Raw genomic sequence first — 13,482 nt, 5'->3', positions numbered from 1 at the left:
AACTTCTGGATGATATTGATGTTAATGAAATAACGAATGAACATCTTACGAATGCCAGTCTAGCAGATATTTTATAAGTAGCTAACATCAAAACAATCCAAAACGAAAAAAAATTAAAGTTTATCCTGTTCGCAAAAGGCAATACGGTCGCTGAATGTAGTCCCGAGGCGCCAAGTCAGCATTCTGTCGATCTCGCTGCCCCAGACCGTGTTCAGTTGCACAATAAATACAAATTTATAACATAACATATATGAAGCGGTCAACAGGCATAGATAAAAATATATAACTTAAGTCTTTGTTAATTTGTACATATATATTTTGTGTGGATCTTTAGAACCCTACATTCTTGAATTCCCATGTTTCACTCTGAAACTGCTTGTTGTTAAAAATTATGGGAAAAAGAACCTTAATTAGACATTTTTAAATAAGAAACATTGAAACACAATTGTAACTTAATGTACTAGTTTACAGCTCGTTTAAATATCGAAATTTACTAATTAATTTAAATAGCTGTTACTAAACAGTGCTGCCAAGCTTGTATGTAAGCAGTGTTGCCAACTTCAGTCAATTTAATTTGCAATTTATGGCATTTAACTGCTTGCTACGCTTTGGTCACACTGTTCGTGTGCAGCCAACATAACACGGTCTGCCAATGCTCCAATCAGAATTCAAACGAACTTAATTTAAAATGTCAAATAAGGCTTCGATCTTGCTGAAATCGAGCTTTGGGGAGTTTAATCTTGATCTTACGAGCAATATCAAGAGTGTATTTTATAAAAATATAAAAATACACTTGCCTACATTTAATAATTACACATAATTTCTTTAAATGTTGTAATCTTAAAGAATGAAACCGAATTTCTTACAAATACACTGACCCATATCATCGGCCAATATACAAGGCCATAATACAACAACCATTATAATCAAAATTGTCTGCATTATATTAAGTTTAATTTTCTTTTTGTTGATCTATATCAATCCAAGCTCTAAGATTGATTCATTAGATCGTTTCGTTAAATGCTTAATTACAATATAAATATTGTATTATTTATAAATAAATATGGGTTTTGATTTTCATAGTAAATGCTCTTTAGGTCCGATAAGCGAAATCTCTGAATTCAATGTTAAGGACCTCAGCGACAACTTGAGGCATATCGCAAATACCAGTCGGCTATTGGAGTAGGATGATGTCGTTGTTTTGGCCACACTGGGTTCAACAAACGCATATATTATATATATATACACATATATACATATATACTGCATATATAGCTCTGATAAGCACAAGCACACACAAGTCCGGTCCAGTCTGTCTGCAATCCAATTCCCATTTGTCAGTTTCATTTGTTAATTGTGCATTAAAGCGAGTGGTGCGGTTTTTAACAATTAAAATTACCATAAATTCAATTAGAACAAAATATGTGGCGCCTACTAATTATATGTTTGACCAGCTCTATACTGATCTGGCTACAAATCGATGCCTGTGTGGAACGTGTGCCGTAAGTTTCAAGCTTCCCATAAAAAAAAAAAAAAAACGTTGAGAGTGATCTAAGTCGAGTTTAATTTAAAAGGGTTGTGAAGGTGAGGGTCAACCTGGTGACCATGCGCAAGTATCAGGGCCTGAGCAACTGCACCCACGATTGCGGACCTCTGGTGTTGCGACCCGTTAAGGAGGTGTGTATTACGATAGAATACATAGAACTAATTAAAATAATGTTAACAAAAATGGGAGCTTAAAAAGCAAAAATCAATTCGGTTTAAGCATAAACTAAAATTTGTGTTGTGAAAATTATAAAAAACTTTATTTCTTTCTTTGTGCGATTTTAATTGTTGAGAATATAAACAAATTAATTTCTTTCTCTATACTAGTGCGGCTTAAATCATGAGCAAATTAATTTATATTTTTATACTAACTAGTGTAAAGCTCTCGAAAGTGTTTCAGCTAGAAGCGGTTATCTTCGGCACGCCAAAAAATAAATAACCTTGCAAAAATATATCAAATATAGGAGAAATAAAAAAGTTTTTTTTACAAAATGGCAATTTTTGAACGATAATGCGGTCCGATATTTACAATATTTGGCTTATATTTACGATGAAAAGGAAATGTAATAATAAGTACGTTAAGTACAGATTTCGCGATATGTAAAAATGGGTTTTCAAAGAGAATTTCGTTTTCGAGCGTGCATTTCTATGACAGCTATATAGTGAATCGTAATCTGTCTGATAACGAAATATGTACTGCCTGAAAGAGAATGTGGTATATAGATAAAAAAGATAAACTAAGGATCTAGGACTAATTGGCTGTTGATAGTGCTGATCAATAATATATATACATCATAATCGGAATATATGATTAAAGAGAATTTTCTTCAAGTAGATCTAAAATAATTTTCTCCGCTAATCTAATTAATTTTGTAATCTTCCAATCAGAGCTATATGTCGGAGGAACTCGTCTGCTGTGCGGGCTACGAACGCAAGCAGGAAAAGTAAGTAAAGCCTCGCCCATAACTAGGGACTTACCACTAGAAGAGCTGAATCTACCTCGCCCCTCCCGATCTCTTTTTCTTGCAGCGGCGAGTGTCTGCCGAAGTGTCATGATTGTGGCGCCAGCGGTAAATGCCTCTCGCCGGAGGTTTGCCTGTGTGGTCAGGGCTACAACAATCAACAGAATCGCAGCGTCTGCCAGCCGGAGTGCAGTGAGCAGTGCGAGAATGGACAGTGCATTGCGCCGGATGTGTGCCAGTGCCTGGAGGGCTATCGAATGCGCAACGACAGCAGAAACATTTGCGAGCCGGTCTGCAGCGGCATCAACGATTGCACCAACGGGCGCTGCGTGGCGCCGGAGCGTTGCGCCTGCCACACGGGCTACGAGCGCAACGAGACGCTGGGCAAGTGCGTGCCCATCTGCCAGGACAAGTCAGAGCATAGCGATTGTGTGGCGCCCAACGAGCTGCGTTGCCATGCCGGCTACGAGGGTCACTGGGACAAGAGTTATCGTTGCGATCCTATCTGCAGCAGCGGCTGTCGGAACGGTATCTGCCTGGAGCCGGAGCGCTGTGCCTGCAATGTGGGCTTTGCCCATGTGAACAATCGCATCGATGTCGGCTGCCAGCCGGTGTGCCAGCCGGCCTGCATCAATGGCACTTGTGCGGCGCCCAATCATTGCCGGTGCCATGCGGGTCATGTGCCACTAAATGGATCCCAGGCGCACATCTGCATGCCCAGCTGCCGGCAGGGCTGTGAAAATGGCTTCTGCAATGGACCCGGTCGCTGTGAATGCCATGAGGGCTACGCAAAGCTATCGCCGCATCGCTGTACACCCATTTGCCATCCTGCCTGCGGCCACAATGCCCGCTGCACTGCCCCGAACACCTGCAGCTGTGAGGAGGGCAATGTGCCGGTCAATGGGAGCAGCATACACTGCGAGCCGTACTGCAGCAAGAGCTGTATCAATGGCATCTGCAGTAGTCCGGAAGTGTGCAGCTGCCTGGCTGGCTATGAGGCGGTGACCGAGTCCTATTGTGAGCCCAAATGCAGGCGCTCCTGCATTTATGGCAGATGTGTGGGTCCCGATCTGTGCCGTTGCTTTAACGGTCATCGTCCCAGCGCCAGGGATCCGTTCGTCTGTGAGCCCATCTGCAGCGAGCCATGTGGCCATGGTCGCTGCATTGCCCCAGAGATCTGTGAGTGTGATCCGGGCTATGCGAAACGCTGGCCCAGCGGCTCTTGCGAGCCCTACTGCACACAGAAGTGCATCAATAGTCGGTGTGAGGGCGGCACCGGTCGCTGTCGCTGCTACGAAGGATACCAACTGCGGCCTGGCTCCAATTCCATATGCGATCCGGTCTGCACGCCCAGCTGCAACTATGGCAATTGCGTGGAGCCCAACAGCTGCGAATGCTGGCCAGGCTATGAGGACACCAAGCTGCATTATGTGTGTGCGCCCACCTGCCGGCCCGCCTGCGAGAATGGACGCTGCACGGCACCCGGCCGCTGTGAATGCAATGCCGGCTACGTGGCAACCAATATGAGTGCACCGAATTTGTGCTATGCCCAGTGCAAGGAGCGTTGCATCAATGCCGAATGCTTGCGACCCAATGAGTGCATCTGCCTACCCGGCTACACCTTGGTCCAGGGCAGCAGTACAGAGTGTGCGCCCGAATGCAGCCAGCCCTGCGACGTGGATAGCGTCTGTGTGGCGCCCGAAATCTGTGAGCAGCGACCATTTCGAGCTCTCACCACGGGCGGAGCCGGCGGTGTTTCCAGCTGGACCATGCTTGGTCTGGCAGTGCTGCTTTGCCTGCTGCTCGTAATGCTGCCGGTGCTCCTGCTACGCGAGTATCTGCAGCGACGTCAGGCCAGGAGGGATAAGCAGCGTGTCCATCTGATCGAGAATCCCAGCTACGGTGTTTGCCTGGCGGCCAGTGATGAGCAGCCCAGTAACCAGGAGATTGGATTGGGCGATTAAGCTAATAAGTACTTATAATATTTTGTGTTGCATTTTCAATCGATAATACACGTTTTTCTATTATCGATAACACGCATTACATATCGATAACATTTGCTACTCATATCGTAACACTTATTTAACACTTGTTACTCGATAAGCGATAACATACGTGTTTCCTTAAACGATAACACATTTTTATCGATTACAACAATATATCGAATTTCTTATAATTTAAATTTTGGTATATTACCACTGGAAAACTCGTTTATACATTTATTACTCTACAACAACTGCACACGTTTTTCAATAATCGATAACATGCATTACTTATCGATAACACTTGCTACTTATATCTTAACACTGGTTAGTCGATAAGCAAAAACATACGGTATTCCTTATCGATTACAACAATACAACGTATTTCTTATCATTATAATTTGGTATATGAACACTGGAAAACTAGTTTATACACGCATTACTCTACAAATGACAGCACACTTTTTTATATTATCGATAGCATTTAATTTAAATCGATAACACTTGTTGTTTCGCTTAATTACATCAAATAAAGAAAGACTTGTTTCCAATTTTTTTCGTCTTTTAAACAACAGGAGCAGAAACCAATACGCTTTATAATAGAATAATAATATAATAGAGCACCGCTCGCCAATTAAATTCAACGAATGTCTAAGTTTTGCTGAAAGCAATTGGAACTTAATTGTTTACTTGCCAATCGGTAGACAACATGCCCTGGACGGTCTGTGTTCGAGGTACTGTCAACGATGACTGTTCGCAGGATCCCCAGTAGATTATAAAAGTTTCAAACAGGAAGACATCCGGCCTGGCGGGATAGGTTGGCACTTCAACAATTAAGTTAGAAACAAAGTGAAAACTATTTATATAGCTAACAGTGAAACTTAACAAAAGAAGAACAAGGAAATAATTTGACTTATCAAAAAATTAAAATTCAACAAAGTAAATATTTTAAAGCGATAAGAAGTAGAAACATAAACAAGTGTGAAACGATAACGAAATTTTAAAACTCCAAACGTAGTGTAACTAAATTCCAACTTTGCGATTCTTAAGGACCCTCCAAGTAGAAGAAAAAACCAGACTTTGTTTTCAATAGAAAAAAGTAAAAAAAAAACGAACGCTAGTTTTGAATAATTTGAACAGGATACAATACAATATAAGAAATTATTTTTTGGCTAGACCAATTTTATGGCTAATGAAAGTAATTGGATTGGCAAGTCAACCACAGATAAGCGGATATACCATAAATAGACAACAATAACGACACCTTGACAGACAGCACAAACACCTACAACACAGAGGCAAGGCTATTAAATGATCGCAGCTACGGTTAGATGTAGACAACCAAAAGATAACTGACAATCAAAATTTGAACGATTTAGACAGAGTACCAGACACCTTCGACCTTTCTGGTAATCCGCAAAACTCTCAGTCCACGCAGCTCAAGCAGGTGTAGTGTGCTTATGCCTTAAAAGAACATCCTGCACATAAATTTAAAGTATGCGGCACTTTGTTGCACACAATAATAATTATACATTCAACAAGCCCAGAGCCACTTTATGCATTGGGTCTGGCTCATATTACGCTGCGCGGTTCACTAGACACTAGACTTACGCTGCAGATCCCATACTTCGTCTGAGCGCATTTCATGAGCAACATATATATGCCCACTAGCACTGGCATATGCAAGCTACACACTCTTTCTCTCTTTGTAGCTGTTAAGCCATAACAGCATAGGTATATACATGTATCCATAGGTTAAGCGCAATATTTTACTTTGCATAAAATCATTCCCAAAACCCAAGTCAATCAGCACTAACGTGCTTTTGTAAAATCATTATTAAATCCAAACATTACATGGCGACCGTGACATGGTCATGCATCCCTGCCTGGAGGCAGTAGACCAAGTGAAAAAGGAAGCACATGCCCAACAAAGAGGGCATCTATAATAACCAAGTGGAAAAGGAACTTCATGATCAACGAGAGACCAAACAAAAAAAAACGCAGTGAGTAGAGTGTGATTAGTGCAAAGCGAAGCGGTGTGGAGTTGTTGAAGCTGTTAAACAGCAAAAATGTCATAAGTTGGGACAACTCGGTCAAATAACATGCCGAACTTGAATACAGAAAAAACTTACTTTCAACACGAAAAAGTCAAACACCAGCCACGCACACATCTACCTACCCTGTTATCAAAAATATTGCAAAGCAAAAATTAATCCAACCTTCACCAAAATAAAAAAAGATTCCGAATCAGAAAAATACATGCCCGCTATTTACACCACATTGCCGATACACCTGTGCAGCCAGCTCCGGCTGGCGAGAGGCACACCGCCACTTGCGCATACGAGGGAGCATCAGCGTGCCACATCCGGCGACGACAGTTGCAGTTATATCCCTAATTACTTTTAATTAAATAAAAAAAATTTTTGTAAAATTGAGCGGAAACACCTCCGCCCGATTAGCAGCATAGCCCGTAAAGCTATGCGAAATATTAGGTAGTATTTTGTGTTATTAGCATTATTGAAATCTTGAAGTATCAGTATCTCTTGTATCACTAGCATTGAAAGTGTATGCAATACAAGGAAAATTAAGGAACGCTATAGGAGTAGAGCAGACGGACTGGATAAGGTATGAATATATTTGAATATGTCAGATATAGATTCAATCATTAGGTTTACGCATAGAGATGAGCCAAACTTTCGTACTCGCGCACTAAACGTACTGCGATTACATAGAGATTTTATAAAAGTGTGTGATTTCGAATACGAATACACGGACATGTTCAATACTCATTTTGGGACCTGCAACTAATGGTGCGACTGCATCGATAGGAAGCTATTATAATAATATGGAATGGAGTATATTAGTGAACAATATCGATGACTTTAAGGACCTGTTTGATAGGTCACATAAATGCATTAATAAAGGCATACCTATAAAGGAAGTAACACTAATATACCGGTACAAATATTGATAAAACAATATATCAACTAACATAAGAACATGTCAAACAATGTCTTAAAGTCATACAATCTCTAAATACCAGATTTGAAGACATTGGTATTAGACAGAATATTGAATATTAGACAGAATGTTCGAATTACGCAAGGTAACTCGGAAAACCAGCAAGGCCCTTCATATATTCCAAGCAATAAAATAAATATGTACACACTGTCAATCAAACCCGCAGTATCTTTACTAAAATATTTAATGAAAAAAAAGGCAAATCATTTACTCTATTGCTAGATACTGGCGCAGACATATCTCTATTAAAAGCAACATTTTGAAAATCCAAACATATCAACCCAAATATCTGGGATTGGTAAAGGTTCAGTTTTCTCTAAAGGTTTAGGATTCGTAGAATTATCTACCGGAAAATATGTCATTCGCCGTGCTTTTACATAGTCGGAGAAGATTTTCCAATACCTAGCGATGGTATTTTTTTTTATTTGATTCTCTAATACTTCAGCCTAATAATTTGATTACCCAATAAATTTACCAATAATCCACACTTGTGATAATAATGCTCGTTCGGAAGTAGTCCGCCAATTAAAATTCCTTCACCAGAAAAGAATATCTCCATTCCAAATCAAAATTTGATAATAGAATCTTAATCGGAAATACACTTTCCAATAATCAACAAACTTTTGTCCAGAGCGACAGAACTCCAAACTCTATAATGTACTTTAGGCTAAGGCCATTTCAAATAAAGAGAGACGAATTCATTCTGAATCTGACCAGCTACAAAACCAATACCTTTGTTATTCTTACACAAACAAAAAGTGAGCGAGTGTACAAGTTAACAGAGGCCTGTCTGTTTGGGTCGATGAACACACAGGTACTTCAATAGCTGTCCTTATGTCCGTTGCGTCCGTGAAAGTATTACAATCTGTTAATGCCCTTCACTTTATCATTAAGTTCCCGAAAATCAAAATGGCTTGCAGAAAGGTGTTGCACATGAGAATGCTGTGCTACAAATTGACGACAACATTATAGCTGAGTGCGGAGATCAAGTGCTTGCCCTTAAGAATTGCACTTCCACGCCGGGAGGAACCTTTTGTCAACTTTCACCGACCAGCTCTTGTGCCAGAGAGCTGCATGCTGGTGGCTTGGCAAACTGCCAAATGCAACCGAGTCACTTAGACCCGATCACATGGGTCGATGACGGAATTCTGATCATCAATAACCGGCCTGCTAAAGTTTGCGTTGACAACGGTACTGAGACTTGGGTTCACGGAACGAATCTAATCACGTTCAATAATTGGGCTCTGATCAACGAAACTAAGTACTTGAATCGCAACAACGTCCAGAGTAAGTTTCCCGGCATCGCGGCATCTCCCCTTCTGAAGTGAAGACTTGTTGAGTCTCCCCTACCTTGAACGCCTAAATGAACGTAACCTGGAGATCATCAAGGAAGTCAAGGACGAAATCGGAAGCGTCGACAGCGTGGTAATAGCCTTCTTGTTGGGTGCTGTGTGTTGCACCATAATTTGCGTCGGAGTCACCTACCGTCGGTTCACCAAAAACATGGCATCGGCCAAGGAGATTAAGAAGGTGATCGCCGAGATAGGATCGGCCGAGGGCGGCCTTAACTTAAAAGGGGAGCAGTTAACAGAGGCCAACGACACCAGCTCCAGATGCTGATATAGCACTGAGCCAGATGTTCTTACGAGCTAACAGGGGTCAGCAAAATGCAACATAACACCAGCCGCAGATGCTGACATAGCTCTGGGCCGGATGTTCTTGCACGACGGCAGCGCACGAGGCGCAAGCTAAGCATTCTAGCGGCCGTTGTGAAAGCACACAATAGCTTAGGTATTTTTGATCAATCTTTTGTAAATTTAGTTTTTAATTCGACTTTCACTGCGGCACATCGGCCCAGCGACTTCGTGTATAATTTAACTCACTCACTACGGCGTGTCGGCCTAGTGTTTTATAAATCATTATCAAAATAAAGTTCTATCAAAATAATCCGCGAGGACTTATTATTTAAATCCTAATTTACATAAAAATTACAAAATTCCTCATTCTCATAAAGAAGAAGTTAATAAGCAAAATAAGCAAAACTAATTCAAGATAAAATAGTAGAACCCTCTGTATCAAAATATAATTGTCAAATACATCTAGTACCTAAAATAGGTCTACCAGGGGCCGCTACTAAGAGATGGCGATTAGTTATAGACTTGACGCCATATTAGGCAACGATAGCCTCAAAGAATTCGATGCTGTAATCCAAGCAGCAAGAACCTATTACCCATCGAACAGAAAAAAATCGAAGCAACTGACACAGTATTAGCACGTACAGACCACATAAACAACGAACAGAGAAACAACCCAAATCAATTTTTCAAAATGCACACAAGTCTCAAATTTTTACGAAAAACTGTCCTATACCACTAACGTAAGGGCAGAAATCCGAACCGCAACATAAGTTAACACCTCAGTTATCCAAAATAACAACATTTGGGTAATCATCTTTCCAAGTTTTGGTTTCCGGGTTAGGTGCATACTAGGTCGATTCCCAATGCCATTAAAGGACGATGTACATAAGCAAATTAAGGAACTCTTAATTCACCTTATTAACTCTTACAATTCACCTGTGTAAATTGTCCCCAAAAATGAGATGCTTCTGGACAAAAGAATTATCGCATGGTCATAGATTACATAAAAAGTAAAAAACAAGAAATCCACTGCAGATAAAAATAAGCCCGAAATTATGAAATATTAGCACAACAATAAAATATTCTCTGTCTTGAATCTTAAAAGCGGATTTCACCAAATCCCCCATAAAGAATCAGACACAGAGAAGACAGCTTTCTACGTTAACAACGGAAAATATGAGTTTACACGTCTTGCCTTTGGACTCAAGAATGAGACATATATTTTTCAGAGAGCTCATACGGAAAAATATGTTTCATTCACATTGAATATATTATTATATTATTATATTATTGTTATTATATTTAATATGCGCACATATAGCACAAACTATATAATATATATATCAAACTGGCACACTGTAACACTTTGTTACATTGTTTACATAAAGGAATATTAAGCACATTGCAAGTGCATACATATGTAATATGACCACACATATATGTATGTGTCTAGGCAATAAAGCAGCGTCAGCGTTTCCCACGCATAAGAATTAATTTGGAATCAACTTTACACAATACTCACAACTCTACAGGAAGCCAACATGAAGTGTCAGTTGGACAAACGAGAGTTCTCCAAAAATAGAGTAGAATGCCTAGGATTTACCATCTCAGACAAAGGCATAAAAACCAACCCCAATAAGATCGATACAATAGGAAAATACCCGCACCCGAAACACTTACAGATCTAAGATCTTTCTTTGGATTTGCCAATTACTATAGAAGATTTATAAAAGAAAAAGCCGCCTACCTCTCTTTTAAGAGGGATAAATCTTATTGACTTCAATGAAGATGTCGAGCTTTTTATAAAATCAAAAACGTCTTGGTTTCAAATGAGGTAATTAAATTAGTGTAAGAATTTCATCTCACAACAGATGCAGCTAACTTTTCTCTAGAACATTTTTAAAAAAAAAGAAGAGTTACGACACAAATGAAAGGGAAATCTTGGCAATAATTTGGACTCTAAAAGCTCTCAAAAATTGCCTTTATGGTAAAGCAAAATTAAAAATATACACTGACCATTAACCCAATCTATTACCACTTGGAACGGCAACGCAAGAATAAAAAGATGGAAAGCATACCTGGAACGCTTCGAACGAATCGCCACAATTTTATACCAAGTATAGAAACGCCAAAAAATGTATTTAAGACGCAGATATTTCTCAGCAAAGCTAACGAGGCAGAATTCAAGTTCCACATCCCATTTCACAGACATACCAGAGCCCGACCATATTTCAAAATTAACTAAATTCATCAGTAGTAACTAAATTCATCAGCATAATAACTTCAGAGGAAACATTTTAGAAACTACAAGATAACTCATAAAAGCAATATAAGAAATATATAAAAATTACAGATTAATATTAATGACGGCAACCGAACGAAACTTGAAAATTCAAAATTATACAGACGCACAGACAATTACAATTTTAAAGGAAATAGGAAAATTATAGACAGGGACAACCGGAATCGTAAAAATTATAATTCCAAGACATTTTTCCCAACGTAACTAGGTCTAGAATTCAATAAAGTTGCTAAATAACATCAACTAAAGGAAGATTTGTTTCCCAAAGTAATATTTTCTTTTCATCGTTTAAATAACGTTGAAATTAACTTAGATATATATCATAATAACTATCGCAAGTAACCAATTATACTGCCATAAGTTTACAATATCAATAATCATTGAAAGAACTTAAGAAACTGAATCAATGATTAAATTGAGAGTTCAATTTGGAAGAAATTTTGGGCTTTTTCAACAATTTAAAACTGATAAAAGGGTTAAAGCCAGTTAAGATCTATGCACTGCCAATTTAACGTGCTCAAAGCCTTAAGAGGCTATTATCTATAACTTTCAATTTTATAGAGCAAACAAAAAAGTTATTCTTTAAGATAACACAAATAAAGATTTAATTATATTTAAGAGAGTTCTAACGGAACTCCAAGAGTTTATCCCAACAGAAATAGATAGATTACTGTAAATAGATAAACTTTAATATTTTTATGGCTTTGTTTCGTTTTCTATGCGTGTGTGTCTGAGTGTGCGTGTGAGTGTATCTGTGTGTATAGAACTTGTTAAATATCTTCAAGTAATGTGGACAAATGCTTAGCATTATTTAAATATTTTATGCGCATATCGAAATATAGACATTTAAACTATGCTAGTCTAAGCACTAAATATGCTGGTTATACTAGCCTATCAAGAGGGACGATTAACCTATTAATAAATTACATATACATATATGTAGCACATAATACTCGTGTTTAACTGTTCTTGTTTCCTTTTTTTTCCATTTGATGAATTGGTTGTGTGTGTGTGTGTGTGTGACTCAAACTCAAACAAATTGACTACTTAAGATTATTTATATAGATGACGCCTGGCTGCATCACATGGCCATGTTCCAATATTACACTATGCCCCGATTTCTGTCCCAATTCCCGCGTTATACAATCTATGAACACAGTGAGCTTTCTGTTCCCCAATTACAGGTAGGTCTCCTCTTGCCGGCGCCTCCAGCTGCCCCAAAATCCTGGTCATCCGGGCGCATCATTTGGCGCCGGCGGTGGCTTTTCCGGCTGCAATTGCGCAGGCGGCGTCACCAGAAATCCGCTCGAGACGCCCGGCTGCGGCATGCCCAGGCAACCGGCACTGCCGGCTGCCGCATTTGCCGAGTCGCCGTCATCCATTATAACTGAGCTGTCTGCGGCGGAGGGTATGGTGGGCAGAAAGCGTACGCCCAGACGTGGCGGCGATGAGTCCTCCTCCTCCTGCACCGCCTCCTGGCGCACCAATCGCGGCTTGGTTAATGTCTCGTGCTGCTGCTTGCCATTGTGTGCTGTAAATTGGGCTAAGATTAAGCGGGTGTTAACGCAATGACACTGGCATAAAAATTGGTTGCAATAAACAAGGCTCAAAAATAGGATTCATCTTTAAGAGCTTTGCTGCATTTTGTGTGTTAGAGCAATGATATTTGTTTAAATGAATTGGATTAATTTTTTAACAGCATCTCTGCTCTGCGTTCAGAATTGCATTAAGGCATTTGCCTAATTGATTAATCCAGCCCCAGGACAATTTCAGTATTTTCAACTTGTCTGTCTAACTGTGGCCAAATGCTTATAAATATTGCCGGAGTCTTCTTTGGAATTAATCTAATACTTGTTATAAAGTAGCTTTTGATTAAATTTTATATAGAAAGGCTGATTAATATTTCAGGTAAGGAATAATAGAGAGGATTTTCAAGCTTTCCCTCTATGAACAAACTCCAAAATTTTTTGCTTGCTGTTAAAGCTCCCTCGTTAGATTTAAGTGTGTTTTATGCAAGTGTGGTTGTACAATAA

At 39.5% G+C, this 13,482-nt stretch overlaps 2 protein-coding genes across 7 annotated transcripts in view; one reads left to right on the top strand and one right to left on the bottom strand.

Moving 5' to 3' along the window:
* Positions 1 to 1,339: 1,339 nt before the first annotated feature.
* Positions 1,340 to 4,570, top strand: NimC2 (Nimrod C2). Its single transcript, XM_070208824.1, has 4 exons — positions 1,340 to 1,502; positions 1,575 to 1,677; positions 2,434 to 2,489; positions 2,575 to 4,570. Exons 1-4 carry the CDS (start codon positions 1,423 to 1,425, stop codon positions 4,469 to 4,471), a joined length of 2,136 nt encoding a protein of 711 aa, XP_070064925.1. The 5' UTR covers positions 1,340 to 1,422; the 3' UTR covers positions 4,472 to 4,570.
* Positions 4,571 to 4,767: 197 nt separating this feature from the next.
* Positions 4,768 to 13,482, bottom strand: part of rk (G-protein coupled receptor rickets) — a 48,702-nt gene continuing 39,987 nt past the window's right edge. For 5 of the 6 annotated variants that reach the window (XM_015169770.3, XM_070208823.1, XM_015169771.3 and 2 more), the window contains one exon: positions 4,768 to 12,992. In XM_015169770.3, the coding sequence (XP_015025256.1) occupies positions 12,679 to 12,992 (314 nt within the window). In that variant the 3' untranslated portion in view covers positions 4,768 to 12,678. The remainder of the gene's footprint in view (positions 12,993 to 13,482) is intronic. The other variant, XM_002057463.4, reaches the window with a different exon arrangement.

The sequence above is a fragment of the Drosophila virilis genome, chromosome 4 (genome assembly GCF_030788295.1).
Source record: "Drosophila virilis strain 15010-1051.87 chromosome 4, Dvir_AGI_RSII-ME, whole genome shotgun sequence".
In the NCBI taxonomy this organism is placed as follows: domain Eukaryota; kingdom Metazoa; phylum Arthropoda; class Insecta; order Diptera; family Drosophilidae; genus Drosophila; species Drosophila virilis.
This window is presented reverse-complemented; position numbering and strand designations above follow the sequence as displayed.

Bases quoted from the DNA above. Each gene is read 5' to 3' on its own strand.
- NimC2 (XM_070208824.1), top strand. From the start codon at position 1,423: ATGTGGCGCCTACTAATTATATGTTTGACCAGCTCTATACTGATCTGG. The intron at 1,503-1,574 runs GTAAGTTTCAAG...TTAATTTAAAAG, and splicing joins GCCTGTGTGGAACGTGTGCC to GGTTGTGAAGGTGAGGGTCA. The intron at 1,678-2,433 runs GTGTGTATTACG...TCTTCCAATCAG, and splicing joins TGTTGCGACCCGTTAAGGAG to AGCTATATGTCGGAGGAACT.